Source organism: Eriocheir sinensis, chromosome 9, assembly GCF_024679095.1.
Source record: "Eriocheir sinensis breed Jianghai 21 chromosome 9, ASM2467909v1, whole genome shotgun sequence".
Taxonomy (NCBI): domain Eukaryota; kingdom Metazoa; phylum Arthropoda; class Malacostraca; order Decapoda; family Varunidae; genus Eriocheir; species Eriocheir sinensis.
In genome coordinates, this window is record NC_066517.1 from 15,204,177 (window position 1) to 15,221,676 (window position 17,500).

The window sequence follows — 17,500 nt, forward strand, 5'->3', positions numbered from 1 at the left end:
AAAGTAAAAGGAAGGGAAAGTGAAAGAGAACGGCAGATGAAAGAAAAAGAAAGGAAGGGGAAACGGAAGGTGAAAGCGAGCGGTCTAGAAAGGGAAAGGAACGGAAACGGAATAGGAAATAGAGGCGAGGACTTGAGGGGGAGGTCGAGGAAGGGAAAACGGAGGTAAATTGTGTGGAACGAGAAGTGGAAAGGTTGTGTGAAAAGGAAGGGAAGGGAAGGGGAAAGGAAAGAAGGGAAGAACGGAGGGAAGGAGGTAGTGAGGATAGGATTGAAAAGACGAGAATGGGAAAAGAGGATGGGAGGATAGATAGGAGGTAGAAGGAGACAGCGAGGTGAGGGAGAGAAGAGGAAGTGGGGAGAGGGGTGAATGGGTGGTAATTCGAGGAGGAGGAGGAGGAGGAGGAGGAGGAGGTAGTAAGGTTACAAGGACAAGGTTGTGTAAGGGAGATTAGGGAAGGGAAGGTGGAAATTAAGGGGAGGGGGAGAAGGGGGAGAATGGAGGAGGAGAGGAGGAGAGAAGGATACTGGTAATGGAATAAAGGAGGAGGAGGAGGAGGAGGAGGAAGAGAAGGAAAAGAAGTAGGAAATATATTACAAGATGAGGAAAGTGGAGCGGAAAAGTGAAAAGATTAAAAAAAACATTAATTAGAGGCACAAAGCAGTAATTAACGGATTGCTGTCAGTTTACAGGTATTAAGTTGTATTACGGTGCTAATTAACAACTGACATGCTTCTATGTTTCTCAACCCCATCATTTAAACAACAAAAACAACAACAGCAGCAGCAAAACAACAACACACATACCACAACCACCATCACCAGGAGGAGGAAGAAGAAGAGGAGGAGGAGGAGGAGGGAGACGAGGCATTAGGAAGAGGAGGGAGAAAGAGAGAAAAAATGCGAGAGATAAGTGGAAAGGAGGAAGGAAGAGACCAGAGACGAAAAGCATGGAAGGGAAGAAGAACGAAGAGGAGGAGGAGGAGGAGGAGGAGGAGGAGGAGGAGGAGGAGGAGGAGGAGGAGGATTCAAGATAATAACGTAAAATAAAAGGAAGAAGACAAGGAGGAAAGATGAGAGAAAACAAGGAAGGAGAAAAAAAAAACATAAATAATAACAAAAACATAACTAACATCATCATCATTATCATCATCATCATCACAGTCAGCACTAGTCACATCACCCCATCGGAAATACAACGGCGACAATATAACAAAACAATGCGATACAACCTCATTATGCAGCGGGCGTGCCATTGTAGACCCTTAGTGGTGCCACGTTAAACAGAGTGCCTCCATATGTCACGCCACTGTGCCGCCATCATCCCTCCCAGCGGTGCCAACATGCTGCCTCCATTACCACAGCTGCTACACACGGCCAGGGGGACTCTCGGCTCTGGCAACACTGATTTGTTGCTTCTTTGTTCTGGCTACACTGACTGATATGGGGGACTCTCTGCTATGGCAACAGGATTTGGGTGCCTCTGTTCTGGCTACACTGACTGAATTGGGTGTTTCTTTGTTCTGGTTATACTGACTAAGTTTAGTGACTTCTGGCTAAAGTGGCTGAGTACTTTTTCTTCTGGCTACACTGATTTTGGTGTCTCTTTGCTGGATACACTTATTGATTTAATCCCTCTCTCTTCTGCCTATACTGTCTGATTTTGGAGACTCTGTTCTGGCTATACTCACTAAATATGATGTTTGTTTTTCTAGTTACACTGATTCGTACTGGTGTCTGTCCGTTTTGGCTACACTGTGTCAGGTTGTGGTGACTCTCTGTCCTGGCTACACTGACTTGATATAACGTGTTTCCTCTGGCAACACTGTTAAGTACTGGTGTCTGTCCGTTCTGGCTACACTGACTGGTTATGGTTCATCTCTCTTCTGGTAACATTGCAGCCTTTATCGAGAGTGTCTGTTCTGGCAATACTGACCAGTTATTGGCACTGAGATTATGGTCATGTTCTGTTTTTGTTTATTTGTTTGTTTGTTTTGGGTTGGTTTTGGTGCACCGCCGATTGGAATGGATGTTTGTTGTTGTTGTTGTTGTGGTGGTGGTGGTAGTGGTGGTGGTGGTGGTGGTGTGGTAGTAATCCTATTGTTGTTCCTTGTGTCATTAACCTCGCACCATAACCGTTTCCGGGCACCATAAACACACACACACACACACACACACACACACACACACACACACACACACACACACACACACACACACACCCTGAAACAAACCTACGAAATCAGGGGAAAAAGAATTCAGCATACATCACCACAACTACCATCACCACCACCACCACCACCATACTCACCACCATTTCCACCACCATTCTGAAAGTGGGTGTGGCAGGCAGCAGGAAATTCTACACTTGTAATGCTAATGCTCGGGACACGAGAGTAAGGGAAGGGAAGGGAAGGAAAGGGAAGGGACCGAAAGGGAAGGGAAGTGATGGGACGGGAAAGGTAGGATAGGGAAGGGAAAGGACAGGAAAGGAAGAGAAGGGAAGGGAAGGGAAGGGAGATGAAAGCATAAGAAGGTTAGAGGAAAGAAAGGAGTGCAAGGGAAGCGAAGGGAAGGGAAGGAAAGGGAAGGGAAGGGATGGGAAGGAAGGGGAAGGGAAGGGAAAGGGCAGGAGAGGAAGGGAAGGGAAGGGAGATGAAAGCATAGAAAGGTTAGGGGAAAGAAAGGAGTGCAATGAAAGGGAAGGGAAGGGAAGGAAGGGGAAGGGAAGGGAAAGGAAGGGAAAATAAGGGATAGGGAAGGATAGGAAAGTAAGGAAAGGGAAGGGAAGGGAAGGGGCCGAAAGGGAAGGGAAGGGAAGGGATGGGACGGGAAGGGTAGGGTAGGGAAGGGAAAGGACAGGAGAGAAAGAGAAGGGAAGGGAAGGGAAAGGAGATGAAAGCATAAGAAGGTTAGAGGAAAGAAAGGAGCGCAAGGGAAGCGAAGGGAAGGAAGGGAAGGGAAAGGAAGGGAAAATAAGGGATAGGGAAGGATAGGAAAGCAAAGAAAGGGAAGGGAAGGGAAGGGAAGGGAAGGGAAGGGAGATGAAAGCATAAGAAGGTTAGAGGAAAGAAAGGAGCGCAAGGGAAGCGAAGGGAAGGAAGGGGAAGGGAAGGGAAAGGAAGGGAAAATAAGGGATAGGGAAGGATAGGAAAGCAAAGAAAGGGAAGGGAAGGGAAGGGAAGGGAAGGGGCCGAAAGGGAAGAGAAGGGATGTGACGGGAAAGGTAGGGTAGGGAAGGGAAAGGACAGGAGAGGAAGGGAAAGGAAGGGAAGGGAGATGAAAGCATAGAAAGGTTAGAGGAAAGAAAGGAGTGCAAGGGAAGCGAAGGGATGGAAGGGGAAGGGAAGTGAAAGGAAGGGAAAATAAGGGATAGGGAAGGATAGGAAAGTAAAGAAAAGTAAGGGATAATAAAGGAATGCAAGGGAATATAAGGGAGGAGAAAGAAAGGGAACGGAAAAGAAGGAACGAGAAGGGAAAGAAAATGTAGAGAATTGAATAGAACACACTGAACGGCGAGAAAGAGAAGTAAAGGCAATGAAATGGGACAGAAAGTGGAGCGAAAATGGAGGAACCAGAAAGGGAGAGGATGGGAAGGGAAGGAAAATGAGAGATACACAGATGGAGATAAAATATGTCACGTGTTTGTTTATCTGAGAGTGTTTGCTCTCTCTCTCTCTTAATTCACTCCCCAACTTTCTCTGTATCTCATCTATAGCTCATTTTTCCCTTTTACCTTTCCACAATCAGTACCTTTGTTTCTGATTGGTTGTCAAACGGACCAATCAACGCAGGGTACAGGCATGCCCCTCCCCCTGTGATTGGTGAGAAAATGGTCCAATCAGAGGCGAGTTGTGGCCAGGACGGGAAAGGAAGCGGACCAATTAGAACACGCGGTTTGCTCCTCCTTGTTTCTGATTGGCTGCACGCTGTCTTGAAACGGGAGCAAACGACGAATGTGTACACAGAGAGGGAGAAGAGTAAATATGCAGAGAGAGAGAGAGAGAGAGAGAGAGAGAGAGAGAGAGAGAGAGAGAGAGAGAGAGAGAGAGAGAGAGAGTCTGCCAGATGAGACGAAACAAAGTGAGAGAGAGAGAGAAAGACAGTGACAGACACGATAACAAACAGGAGGAGACAAGTTCGACATTTGACTAAAACTCTTAGGAGGAGGAGGAGGAGGAGGAGGAGGAAGAGGAAGAGAAGGTAGAAGGAGGGAGTGAAACGGCATTAAAAGAAGAGGAGGGAGGAATGGAGAAAAGTGCAAAGGAGATAGAAGGAAAGGAAAGGAAAGAAAGACATAAGACACGAGAAGAATGAAAAAAAGAAAGAATATGAGACAAAAGGAAGAGGAAAAAAAGAGAAAAAGACAAGAATGAGAGAAATAAGGAAGAGGAGAGAGAGAGAGAGAGAGAGAGAGAGAGAGAGAGAGAGAGAGAGAGAGAGAGAGAGAGAGAGAGAGAGACTGGGACTGTATCGGAATCATGGGGTTCTCGTAAATATTGGCTGAGAGCGCAACGGTAAACAGAGCAGAGCGAGAATCCCAAGAAAGAGCAGGAAATAGAGAGAGAAAGAGAGAGAGAGAGAGAGAGAGAGAGAGAGAGAGAGAGAGAGAGAGCAACACAGGCAGACAGACAGATTAATAGAAAAGAGAGCGTGAGAAAATGACTGGCGGAGAAATAGGACACACGAGTCAGTCAGTCTTCCGATAAATGAAGAAGAGAACAAATGTACCGGAGAGAGAGAAAGAAATTGCGTTCGAGGTGAAAAAAAAAGAATGAAAGGAAAAAAACGGGGTAAAAAAGAATGAAAAAAAAAAAAAGATAAAAAAGGAAAAAATAAATAAAAAAGAAAGAAAAAATTGAAGTAAACGATAAAAAAGAAAGCAAAAAAATGTGAAAAAGAAACAAAGAAGAAAAAAAAGAGAAAAAGAAAGTAAAATATGGGTAAAAAAAATAGAAATGAAAAAATGAAAAAAAAATGAGTAATGCAAAAACTGACACCCTAACACTCCTCCTCGTCCTAAAAACAACAACAACAACAACAACAACAGCAACAACAACATCAAAAAGCGTGATGCTCTATATCGGGAGAAAGCGAGACAGACAGACAAACACACACGACCGTATAGCGCACAATAATCTGATCCTGTTAACAATTTGTGGTAACTAGACGCCGCACAAATGTTCTTTTTTTAGTGTGTTATCATTGGAACATAACTGTCACGTCTCTCTCTCTCTCAGGTGTTGTTACGGTACAAATAATGCTCAAATACCGTGAAAGTAGATCAGAGAGAGAGAGAGAGAGAGAGAGAGAGAGAGAGAGAGAGAGAGAGAGAGAGAGATTCCTTGTTTTCAGTCATCTTTCCTCCTTGTCTTCTTCCTTTTATTTTACGTTATTCTCTTGAAGCCTCCTCCTCCTCCTCCTCCTCCTCCTCCTCCATTCCTTTTACTTTCTGTTCTGACATCCTATCCTCCTCCCCTTACCTCCATTTTATTTCTCCTCCTCCTCCTCCTTCCCAGAACATTGCATAAATTACTCCTCCTCCTCCTCCTCCTGTTCCTCTTCCTCCTGCTCCTGTTCGTCTCCCTCCTCCACCTGCTCCTTCTCCACCTCCAAAAGATGTTGAATAAATTACTTCTTCCCTGCCTCCTCCTCCTCTCCTTCTCCTCCTCCTCCTCCTCCTCCTCCTCCTCCTCTTGTTCCCTCTTCCATCTCCTCTCAAAGAAACCGCATAAATTTCACTTCTTGCGCATTTTCCTTCATCCTTCCTTTATCATACTCTTTTTTTCTTTCTCTATTTACTCAATATTTACTCTCCCTTGCCACACCATTTTCTTTTCTTTCTTCCTCTGCTCCCCTCTTTCCTTTACTGTTTTTCCCGTTTTCCTTCATTGCTTATTTACTTACTCGGTTTCTAGGCCTATTGTCTTCTTTGTTCTCTTTTATTATGCTTTATTTTCTTCTTTTTTCTTTTTCTTTTTCTTTCCCTTCTTTCTCACATTTTGTATATAATTCTCTCTTCCTTTTTTTTTCTTGTGTCGTTTCTTCCTTGTCTCTCTTTCTTTATATATTTCATTTTTTATTTTTTATTCATGTTCTTCTTTGCTTCCTTTCTTTAACTGCATTCCTTCCGTTTTTCCTTCCTTCCTTCCCTCCTTCCTTCTCTCTTTCTTTCTTTTTCCTTCCTTCCTTCCTTCCTTCCTTCCTTCCTTCAATCCATTTATCCATCTCCATTTATCCATCTCCATTCCTTCCATCCATCTTTTTATTCTTTCTTCTTAATTTCCCTTCCCTCCCTCCCTCCTTCCTTCCTTCCTTCCTTCCTTCCTTCCTTCCGTCTTACCCTTAACTTCCTCCTCCAATCTCAATTTCATCTTTCCATCCATCTTTCTATTCTTCCTTCTTAATCTCCCTTCCTTCCCTCCCTCCTCCTTCCTTCCTTCCTTCCTTCCTTCCTTCCCTCTTACCCTCAACTTCCTCCTCCAATCTCAGTTCCTTCCATGTTACCTGCTCCATCTCATTACGCACATCACCTGCCCTCCTCCTCCTCCTCCTCCTCCTTAAGCCTCTCCGCCTAAGACTCACTAAAAATAAGGATAAATAAAAAGAATGGCGCTCCCTGACCTCCCCGCGTCAAACTGCCAATAAGCTGCCGAGGAAGGTGAAGGAAAGGACGAAAAGAGGGTGAGGCGAAGGTGACGAAAATGCGTGGAAAATGAGTGAGGCGGAAAATGAAAGTGGAAACTAGAAGGGAAACTGTATGAGGAAAATGAGTTATGTGAGGAAAATTAAGAGAAACTAGAAGGGAAATATATGAAAATGAGCAGAAAGTGACGCAGATATAAGAAAATGGGTTGGCGGAGAAGGTGAAGAAAATGCGAGATGGATATGAGGAAAGGAAAACAAGGCAGTGGAAGGAAAATAGAATATGAGGAGAAAATGAGGAAAATGAGTTCTGCGAGGAAAATTAAACAAACTAGACGGGAAATATATGAAAATGAGCAGAAAATGACGCAGATATAAGAAATTGGTTGGCGGAGAAGATGAAGAAAATGCGAGATGGATATAAGGAAAGGAAAACAAGGCAGTGGAAGGAAAATAGAATATGAGGAGAAAATGAGGAAAATGTGATATATGTATTGGGAACGGAAAAATGCAGAAAAAACAGAAGACTATGACTAGATAATGAGGAAGATGTGAGGAAAATGAGTACAGTGAAGGGAAAGATGAAGAAAATTAAGATGAACATGAGAAAATTGGGAAAAATGAAAAAAACGTGAGAAAATGAGTACTGTAAAAGAAAACATGAGGAAAGTGAAGATGACCATGAGAAAATTGGGAAAAAAGAAAAAAATATGATAAAAATGAGTGCTATAACGGAAACATGAGGAAAATGAAGACGAATATGAGAAAATGTAGAGAAAATTATATTTAAAAGGAGTGATGAAGACAACTGACTAAATAAATGAAGAAAAATGAAGAAAATGACGCAGAACCATCGAGAGGAAAATTGATGGACAGAAGACACACACAAACACGAACTTGATTAGTAAAGAAAGAAAAAAAAGATTAATTATACATTTTTACCTTCATCTTCCTTTCGAGAATAAACAAATAAGAAAAAAAATGTTGAGTAAGACGAGAAGTATGACCGGCAGACGTTACCTTGAGAGGCTAATTAGAAAGTATTACTAATTAAAACGTGGATTAAACACACACACACACACACACACACACACACACACACACACACACACACACACACACACCTGGTTCGAACTTTTCATACCTACCAGGTTTCCACGTGTCGCTTATTAAGGATTGTGAGGCAGGTGGGGCGGGGAGGGTAAGTACACCTGAGGGAGGAGGAGGAGGAGGAGGAGGAGCAGGAGGGAGAGTTAGTGGTGAGGACGCAAAGGGAATCGAGAAAAGAAGATGAAACGAGAGGAAGAGAGAATAGGAAAAAGAAGTAGATACAGACAGACAGACAGACAGACAGATATATAGACAGACAGACAGACAGACAGACGGACGGACAGACAGATAGACATACAGATAGACAGACAGGAAAAGAGACAGAGCGACAAGTAACGAGGGAAAAAGTTAGACGGTACAAACAGACAGACAGACAGACAGACAGAAAGACACAGATATATAGACAGACAGACAGACGGACGGACAGACAGACAGATAGACAGACAGCCAGACAGACAGGAAAAGAGACAGAGCGACAAGGAACGAGGGAAAAAGTTAGACGGGAAAGCAGAAAAATGCGAAAGGCGAATAAAGAAAGAGAAAGAGAAGAGGAAGGGAAGAGTAGGAGGAGAGAAGAGAAGGAGAGAAGAAGTGACGATGGAGAGGATCACAAGCACTCTCTCACACCCCTCATCTCCCCTCCTCCTCCTCCTCCTCCTCCCTCCTCTCTCCTTCTCATATCCACCTCCCTCCCTCCTTCCCTCCCTCACTCTCACCTTTCCCTTTCATTATTTTGCTTTAAACTTTTTTTTTTCATAATTATTTTTAGATTCAAGTTTCTTCACATATTTTTTCTACGTATTTTTTTTTTCATTCATGGCCTGTTTAACTAAAGTGGAGGAGGAGGAGGAGGAGGAGGAGGAGGAGGAGGAGGAGGAGGTTAGAAGAGGAGGAAGAGGTTAGAAGAGGAAGAGAAGGAGTAAGAGGAGGAGGAGGAGGAGGGCGACCTTTCTGAGTGTCACAAGCAGGTCAGGAGGTCATCTCTCTCTCTCTCTCTCTTCACACCTTTCTACGTCACTTTCATTTTTTCCAACATTTATCTTTTATCTTTCCTCCCTGTTCCTCTCTCTCTCTCTCTCTCTCTCTCTCTCTCTCTCTCTCTCTCTCTCTCTCTCTCTCTCTCTCTCTCTCTCTCTCTCTCTCTCTCTCTCTCTCTCTCTCTCTCTCTCTCTCTCTCTCTCTCTCTCTCTCTCTCCATACTTTCCGGAAATAATAACAAACATCACGAGATTTCCTTTTCCACAGAACAACACAAACCGTATCCAAAACAAATCTCACCCTTGATATAAAACGTACCTGGAAAATCTCACCACTGATACAAAACCGACGTGAAAGTAAGAAAAACAAGAGAAAGACAAAGAGGTACAAGTAACACTATTCACTTAAGATCGAGGAGTACCGAGAAAGCATTAGTGTGTGAGCTGATATTATTTTGTCAGCGTGATGGACAAGAATCTATCAATCACTTATTTTTTTCTTATTCCTTTTCTCATGCAAGTAGATAGAGTAATAAAAGCTTAGTGTCGAGTCGTACCGTACCGGGAAGACATCTTTGTGTGTTGTTAGAGGAATCGCTAGCTATGAATCTTCTCTTGTTTTTTTGCGAGGAGACTGGACGAGAAAACAAAGAGGAAGGGATTTATACGTAAGGATATGAATTTTAAACCGAGCTGTACCCAAGAAGATGATTTTGTGTTGGTATCTTTCTGTGTATAATATGAAAAAAAAACTCTGCGTATAATATGCAAAAACTATCAAATCAAGAACAAAAGTAAGAGTAGTAGCAGTAGTAGTGATAGTAATAATAATACTGCTACTACTACTACTACTACTACTACTACTACTACTAATAATAATAATAATAATAATAATAATAATAATAATAATAATAATAATAATAATAATAATAATAATAATAAGAAGAAGAAGAAGAAGAAGAAGAAGAAGAAGAAGAAACGGACGAGGAAGAAGAAGAAGAAGAAGAAGCAGAAGAAAAAGAAGACAAAGAAGAAAAAAAATAAGAAGAAAAGAAGAAAAAGAAGGAAAAAAGAAAGATCAAAAAGATGAAGAAAAAAGAAAAAGATGAAAAATAAAAGATAAGATAATAATACTGTAATAAATCCAACTAGATCGAGAGAGAAGGAGAAGAGGGAGGAGAGGGAAGAAGGGAGAGGAGAGAAAAAGAAAAAAAGTCCATCGATAAAGTTTTCACATACTTATCTTTCCCTGAGACACACTAACCTCCCCTCCCTTCCCCTTATACTTCCTTCCCCCTCTTCCCCTCTTCACGACCCCTCTCCTCCCTTTACGCCTCTCCCTGCAGCCTCCTCTTACCCCCTTCCTCCTCCTCCTCTCTCCCTCCCTCCATGACTCGCAACCCCTATCTCAACTCCTTTCCCCTTCTCCCCTTCTCCCCTCTCCCCTACTTCCTCAACCCCTTCGCCAGCAGCCTCCTCTTATCCCCTCACTCCTCCCTCTCTCCCTCCCCCTTCACTCCATTCTCGTTCCTCCTTGATACTTTCCCCTCCTCCCCCCTCTCCCCCTTCCTGATACTTCCCCCTCCCCTCCCCTCTCTCTCTCCTTCTCTGACACCCTCTTGCACCCTTAAATCAAGCCTTCCACTTAATATTCTGGACAGGCGTATCATCCTCTTCCTCTCCCCGCCCCCCCCTGTGTCACTTCTCCCCTTACCTTACCCTCCCTACCCTCCCTCCCTTCAAGTCCTCCCCTACCATTCTCTATACCTGCTTCTCTCCTCTTACCCGTTACCTTTCCTCCTCTTCTTCTAAATACTAACACCATTTTTATCCTTTCTCCCTCTCCTCCACCTCTTCATCCTCCTTTTATACCCCTCCTTTGCCCCTTTCCTCCATCTCTCCTTCCTCTGCGATTCCTCTTCTTGGCGTTTTTTCTTCCCTGTTTCCTTCCTCCTTCTATTTCCTTCCCTTTGCCCTATTTCCTTCCTCCTTCTATTTCCTTCCATTTGCCCCTTCCTTCCCCTCCTTCAATTGCTTCCCCATCTGTACTTCGTTTACTTTTTTTTTCTTCCTCCCCCTCTCTCTTCCCTTTTCTTTTCTCCCCCCTTCCTTCTTCCTCCTTTTATTCCTCTCCTTGATCCCCTTTCCTTCCCTTCCTTCACTACTTTCCCCATCTGTAGTTTGTCTCCTATTTCTCTTCTTCTTCTTCTTCTTCTTCCACCCCTCCCTCCCCTTTTTCCCCTTCTCCTTCCTACTATTCCTCTCCTTGATCCCCTATCCTTCCCCTCCTTCAATAGTTCCTCGTCCGTACTTCGTCTACTATTCTTCTTTTTCTACCACCCCTCTCTCCCCCTCCCTCCCCCAGCATACCAGTAAATCTTGTGAGGGGAAATATTTCTCTTCTAATTGGCGGATTCCTGGTGTGTGGGCGGGGCTTAAAGCGGCTCCTCCACCAATCACGAGGAGATTTGATGCACCCTAGCACGTGACTTTTCCGATACAGGTTGCGAAAGAAACGAGGAAAAGAGCAGAAAAGGAAAAAAATGAAAAGGAAAATATATACTTCATTTTATATAGTTACGAAGGAGAAAATGAAAAGAAGAAAAGTAAAAGAAATAGAAAACATGATATTATATAAACAGAAGATAAGATAACAAAAAGAAAATATATAGGTAGACACTCCCTAATATATGCACCTACAAAGAAATAGATAACGGAAAAAATAGGAAAAGAAAAAGAGGAAAAAGAAAACATAGTATACTTATAAACAGCTCCGGAGAAAACGAAAACAGAAGAGGAAAAAGGAAGAAAATAATGAAAAAAGTAAACATAACATACACACACTATTACGAAGAAAAATATAATGAACGAAAAACGAAAAAAAAACATACATTGAAAAGTTGTAAAGAGAAACGATGAAAATAAGGAATAAACACAAGAGAAGGAAATCATAACTCAGAAACACAATTGCCAAGAAAATTAAGTAAAAGAAACACGAAAAATAAATCATAACAAACATAGAGAGTTGTAAAGAAAAACGATTAAAAAGGAGAAATAAATACCAGAGAAGGAAATCATAACACACACACACACAAAGGCATACACAGACATTTATTAGGCAGACCCACACACGCACATAAATACACACACACAGACAGACAGACAGACGGGGAAATACCAGACATTGAATACTGTGAATGCCGGCAGAGAATTTACATTTAATATTCTAATCCTAATTGAATAGATGAATAGAGATTGAAAAGAGCAGCGGCCAAATTGAAGAGAGAGAGAGAGAGAGAGAGAGAGAGAAACTTAAATCCACTCCTATTCATCTTGTTTCATTCCACTTTTTTGTCCTGAAACGTTTAAAGAGAGAGAGAGAGAGAGAGAGAGAGAGAGAGACGACAAGAATCTGCGTTTCAATTGATTTCAGGTTATAGTTATGTTTGGGTTCAGTGACACGCCGCAGGTACGAGGGGAATTGTGGCTAATGAGTTAATTATGGCAGGTATGACGCCGAGGTATTCAGGTGGAAAAAATAATGGAGAAAAGTTGAGGGAAATAAAAAAGGGATATGGATTAGATGTATATTTTTAGTCTCTCTCTCTCTCTCTCTCGTAAGCGTTTCAGGAAATGTAAAATAGTAAACGAAAGTGAAATGAAATAGCATGAAAAGGTGGGTTAATTCAGGTTTCTCTCTCTCTCTCTCTTCATATGCTCGCCTTCTTATTTAAATATTTATCTTAGATCCTGCACTTGATTTCCTTCCGTCTTGCTTTCCTCCTCCACCACCTCCTCCTCCTCCTCCTGCTCTTCCCTCCATTCCTCGCTTCCTTCCTCCTTCACACGATCCTTCCTCCTCCACTTTTACTTCTTATCTTTATTTCTCTCTCACTTTAAAACCTTTCACCACGCTCCTCTTTATTTTCTATTTTTTCTTTCTTTTTTTCGTTTTTTAAATTTTCTTTTTCATCTATTTTTTCCTTATTTTTTTCCGGTTTCCTGGTGTACAGTTACGCTTTTTCTCTCTCGCTCCCTCTCTCCCTCTCTCTCTCTCTCTCTCTCTCTCTCTCTCTCTCTCCTCCTCCTCCTCCTCCTCCTCCTCCTCCTCCTCCTCCTCCTCCTTCTCCTCCTCCTCCTTAACTCAGCTCTCACCCTCTTCTCATTTCTTCCTCTTTCATCTTTCTCCTCTTCCACGACCACATCCTCCACCTCAAAACTCTTCTGCTCAACACCACTACCTCCTCCTCCTCCTCCTCCTCCTCCTCCTCCTCCTCCTCCTCCTCCTCCTCCTTAATATTTCTTCTCCCGCATTACATACTCTTCACCCAATCCTCCTCCTCCTCCTCCTCCTCCTCCTCCTCCTCCTCCTCCTCCTCCTCCTCCTCCTCCTCTTCCTCCTCCTCCTCCTTCGCGAGATTAATTCAAGTCTCCCTTGGTATTTACAGACCAATTTATTGTTTGAAGCAGAGTTTTACCGGAAGCCTCGTTGAAGCGAACTTTATCTCTCTCTCTCTCTCTCTCTCTAATCTTTTTTCTCCTTTTCTCTTTTTCACTCTTATCTCTAATTTTCTTTTTTCTCTTTTTTTTGTTTCTCATTTCTTTTTTTTCATTTTCCTTTCTTCCTTTCTCTTTTTGTATCTCTTTCTCCTCCTCCTTCTTCTCTTCTCTTCTCTCTCTCTCTCTCTCTCTCTCTCTCTCTCTCTCTCTCTCTCTTTCCCTTAGGATATTCATCGACGCTTTCATCTTTCCTGCTATCTATCTCTCTTTTTATCTCTCTATTTCCATATTTATTGACTTAGCTACCTGGGCATGAAAGGCAGGAACGAAAGGGAAGGGAAGGAATAGGAGATAGAAGAGACGGGGGGAGAGGGAGAGAGGAAGGGAGAGGGAGGAAGAGAGCGTGTTTGTAGCGAATGAATACAGGAGGGAAAACGTATAAGAGAGGAAAGGGAATTATGGAAGAAAGAACAAAAACAAGAGAGCATCAAAGGAAAGAAAGTGCAGATGTATAAATAAGAAGAGGAACAAAATAAAAAGGTAAAGGAAGGAAGGAAAGAGGGTAAGAGGAAGAGGAAAGAGGGAAAGAGGAAAAGAGGAAAGAGGGAAAAAGGGAAAGAGAAGAAAGAGGGAAAGGGGAAAGAGAAGAAAGAGGGAAAAAGGAAGAGAGGAAAGAGGGAAAGAGGAAGAGAAAAAAAGAGGGAAAAGGGAAAGAGAAGAAAGAGGGAAAAGGGAAAGAGAAGAAAGAGGGAAAAGGGAAAGAGAAGAAAGAGGGAAAAAGGAAGAGAGGAAAGAGGGAAAAAGGAGGAAGAGAAGAAAGAGGGAAAAAGGAGGAAGAGAGTAAAGAGGGAAAAAGGAGAAAGAGAAAAAAAGAGGGAAAAAAGAAGAGAGGAAAGAGGGAAAAGGGAAACAGAAGAAAGAGGGAATGAGGAAGACAGGAAAGAAAACTGACACAGAGGAAGAATGAACGGACAAGAAAGGAGGAGAGAAAGGAAAGAAAAAGAGAAAAAGATGCACAGATGAAATTAAAAAAAGAAGAAATGGTAAGAAAAGAAGGGAAGAAAGAAGGAATGTAAGGAAAGAAAGAAAAAGACGAACGAGTAAAGGAGAGGAAGAGAGGGAAGGATGGGAGGGAAGCAGGGAGGGAAATATGGGAAAGAAGGATGAAGGAAAGGAAGGAGGGAGGGAGGGAGGGAGGGCTCATCCTTGCCATAAGCTGACAGGTGGACGACACATGTGGGAGGAAAGACGTTGATGTTGTTGATGTTGTTATCGTAGTAGTAGTAGTAGTAGTAGTAGTAGTAGTAGTAGTAGTAGTAGTAGTAGTAGTAGTAGTAGTAGTAGTAGTAGTAGTAGTAGTAGTAGTAGTAGTAGCAGCCCCCTTTCCTCTCTCTCTCCCTCAATAAGTACAACTATTATCTCCCTTATTCCTTCTTCTCCCTTCTCTCCCCTTCTCCCTCCATCTATTTCTATCGCATCACTCCACTCTCATTCCCTCCCTCCCTTTATCACTTCATTATCACTCTCCCTCTCTCCCTCCCTCCCTTCCATTCCTTTCCTCCATCTATTTCTACCCTATTACTCTTCTCTCCCTCTCTCCCTTTTTTCCCTCCCTCCGTCTATTTCCTTATTATCATTCTCTTTCTTTCTCTTCTTTTCCTCCATTTCCTCCCTACTTCTACTTCTTCTTTTATCTCCTTTCCCTCCATTCCCTTCTTTTATTAATTCTCTATCACTCTCCTTCTTTCTCTCCTTTTCCTCCAGTCTCACTCTTTCCCTCCTTTCCTCCATCTCTCCCTCAGTACCTACATTCCAGGAGCACCTCAATCATGTTCCTCCTCTCTCTCTCCCTCTATTCTCTCCCTCTCCCTCTCTTCTCTCCAGTACGAAGCACCTCCATCAATCTCCATGACTACCTGAGTGTTAGAAAGAGGGGGGGGAAGGGGAGGAGGGAAAAAGTTTACCTCCTCCTCCTCCTCCTCCTCCATCAATATAGACTGATAGGAAGGAGGCAAGTCTAGTCTGTTTACTGCCTGCTTGTTTTCATCTTCTTCCTCCTCCTCCCCCTCCTCCTCCTCCTCCTCCTCCTCCTTCTTCTTTTCCTCCTGTTTACTGTCTTATTTGTTTTCATCTTCCTCTTCCTCCTCCTCCTCCTCCTCCTCCTCCTTCTTTTTTTCCTCCTGTTTACTGTCTTATTTGTTTTCATCTTCCTCACTTTGTTGCCTGGCCTTCATCTCCTCCTCCTCCTCCTCCTCCTTCTCCTACTCCTCCTCCTCCTCCTCCTCCTCCTCCTCCTCCTCCTCGTTTACCGTCTTTCATCTTCCTTGTTGGCTTACTTTCATCCCCCATTCTCCTCTTTACTCCGTTCTCCCTTTTTTTGTTTTTCCTTTCCTTCTCTTCTTTTCTCTCCTGTTTTCTTTTAATTCACTTAGGCTGTCATATTTTTTTTTTTACTTTTCATAATTTTTTTCCTTCCAGTTTTTTATTTCTTTTTTTTTTTTACTGTTTTCTTTAATTTCCTTCATGTTATCATCTTTTTCTCTTCCCCCTTTTACCAAATATTATTCCTCTCTATCTTTTTTCTTCTTCTTTCCATAATTTTTTCCTCCCTGTCTTCATTTTTCTCTTTTTTTCTCTTTTCTTTCATTTTCTTCACTTTATCATCTTTTCTCTTTCTCTCTTTTTTCCAACGTTTTTCCTTTCTATCTTTTTTTTCTTCTTCTTTCCATCTTTTTTTCCTCCCTGTCTTCATTTTTCTCTTTTTTGCTCTTTTCATTTTCTTCACGTTATCATCCTTTTCTTCTCCCTTTTTACCAACGTTTTTCCTCTCTATATTTTCTTCTTCTTTTCATCATTCTTTCCTCCCTGCCTTTCTTTTTTTTCTTTTTTTCTCTTTTCTTTAATTTCCTTCATCTTATCATCATTTTCTCTTACTCCATTTTTTCCTCGACATTTTTCCCCTCTAACATTTATTCTTCTTCTTTCCATCATTCTTTTCTCCCTGCCTTTCTTTTTTTTTCTTTTTTTCGCTCTTTTCTTTCATTTTCTTCACGTTATCATGTTTTCCTCTTCCCCTATTTACCAAACATTATTCATCTATCTTTTTTTTTTCTTCTTCTTTCCATCATTCTTTCTCCCTGCCTTTTTTTTTTTTTTTTGCTCTATTTTCATTTTCTTTACTTTATCATCTTTTCTTTTCTCCCTTTTTCCTCAACGTTTTTCCTCTTTATCTTTTTTCACCTCTGTCTCTCATCTCCACTCTTTCTCTCCTCTTTCCTCTTTCCTTTCATTATCGGTTATCTGCTTTTCTTGTTTTTTCCATCTTCCGAAAAGGCCGAGAAATGCGGAAAAGAAGGAGTAAAGGAAAATCATAAGTGTAGAGAGAAATGGAAAGAAAATGAGGAAGAGGAGGAATAAAAGAAGAGGAGGAGGAGGAACAAGAGGATAAAGACGGGCATATGGAGGAAGAGGAGGAAAAGGAGGAAAGGGAAAGAAATGAAGTACATAGAGAATGGGAAAAAAAGAAGAGGAGAGAGGAATAAAGGAAGAAAGGGAAGGAAAAGAAAAACAGGTGAAAAAGAAAGAGGGAAGAAAGGGAATAGAAAATAAATAACGATGCACGGGAAGGAAAGAGTATAGATAGAGGAGGGAGGAAGGGAGAGATGATGGAGACAGGCAGAAAAAGGGAGAGAAATGGGGAAGGGAGGGAGAGAGGGAGGGGGGGAGGGAGGGAGGAGTTGATTGACGGCAGGGCTATCTGACAGGAGGGAAAGGGCTGGCGCGATGGAAAGGTAGGAAACTCTGTCTGTCTGTCTGTCTGTCTGTCTGTTGGTCGGTCGGAAGGTCTGAGATGACGAGTCGAAGGTAAGGAGGAGGAGGAGGAGGAGGAGGAGGAGGAGGAGGAATTGTGGAAATGAAATGAGGAGGTATGTGGGCACGAGGAGGAGGAGGAAAAGGAAGAGGAAGAGGAGGAGGAGGAGGAGGAGGAGTATTTGTAGGAGTTGGAGAATGAGGGAAATGTGCAGATAGGAGGAAGGAGAACGAAGGAGGAGATGGAGGATGAAAAGGAGGAGGAGGAGAATCGATTCACGGAGGAGGAGGAGGAGGAGGAGGAGGAGGAGGAGGAGAAAGTACTAGTCGTGAGAATCGGCAGCAGGAGAGATAGATAGATAGATAGATAGAGAGAGAGAGAGAGAGAGAGAGAGAGAGAGAGAGAGAGAGAATAATTAAAAACAGACACAGAATGACGGAAGTAAAGGCGGAGGGAAG

At 42.5% G+C, this 17,500-nt stretch overlaps 1 protein-coding gene across 1 annotated transcript in view; it reads right to left on the reverse strand.

Moving 5' to 3' along the window:
• Positions 1 to 15,062, reverse strand: part of LOC126996286 (uncharacterized) — a 138,257-nt gene extending 123,195 nt beyond the window's left edge. Inside the window, exons 1-2 of the mRNA XM_050856663.1 lie at positions 15,041 to 15,062; positions 7,793 to 7,855 (exon numbers count right to left, since the gene is read on the reverse strand). Of these exons, the coding sequence (XP_050712620.1) occupies positions 7,793 to 7,855; positions 15,041 to 15,062 (85 nt within the window). The remainder of the gene's footprint in view (positions 1 to 7,792; positions 7,856 to 15,040) is intronic.
• Positions 15,063 to 17,500: the final 2,438 nt, after the last annotated feature.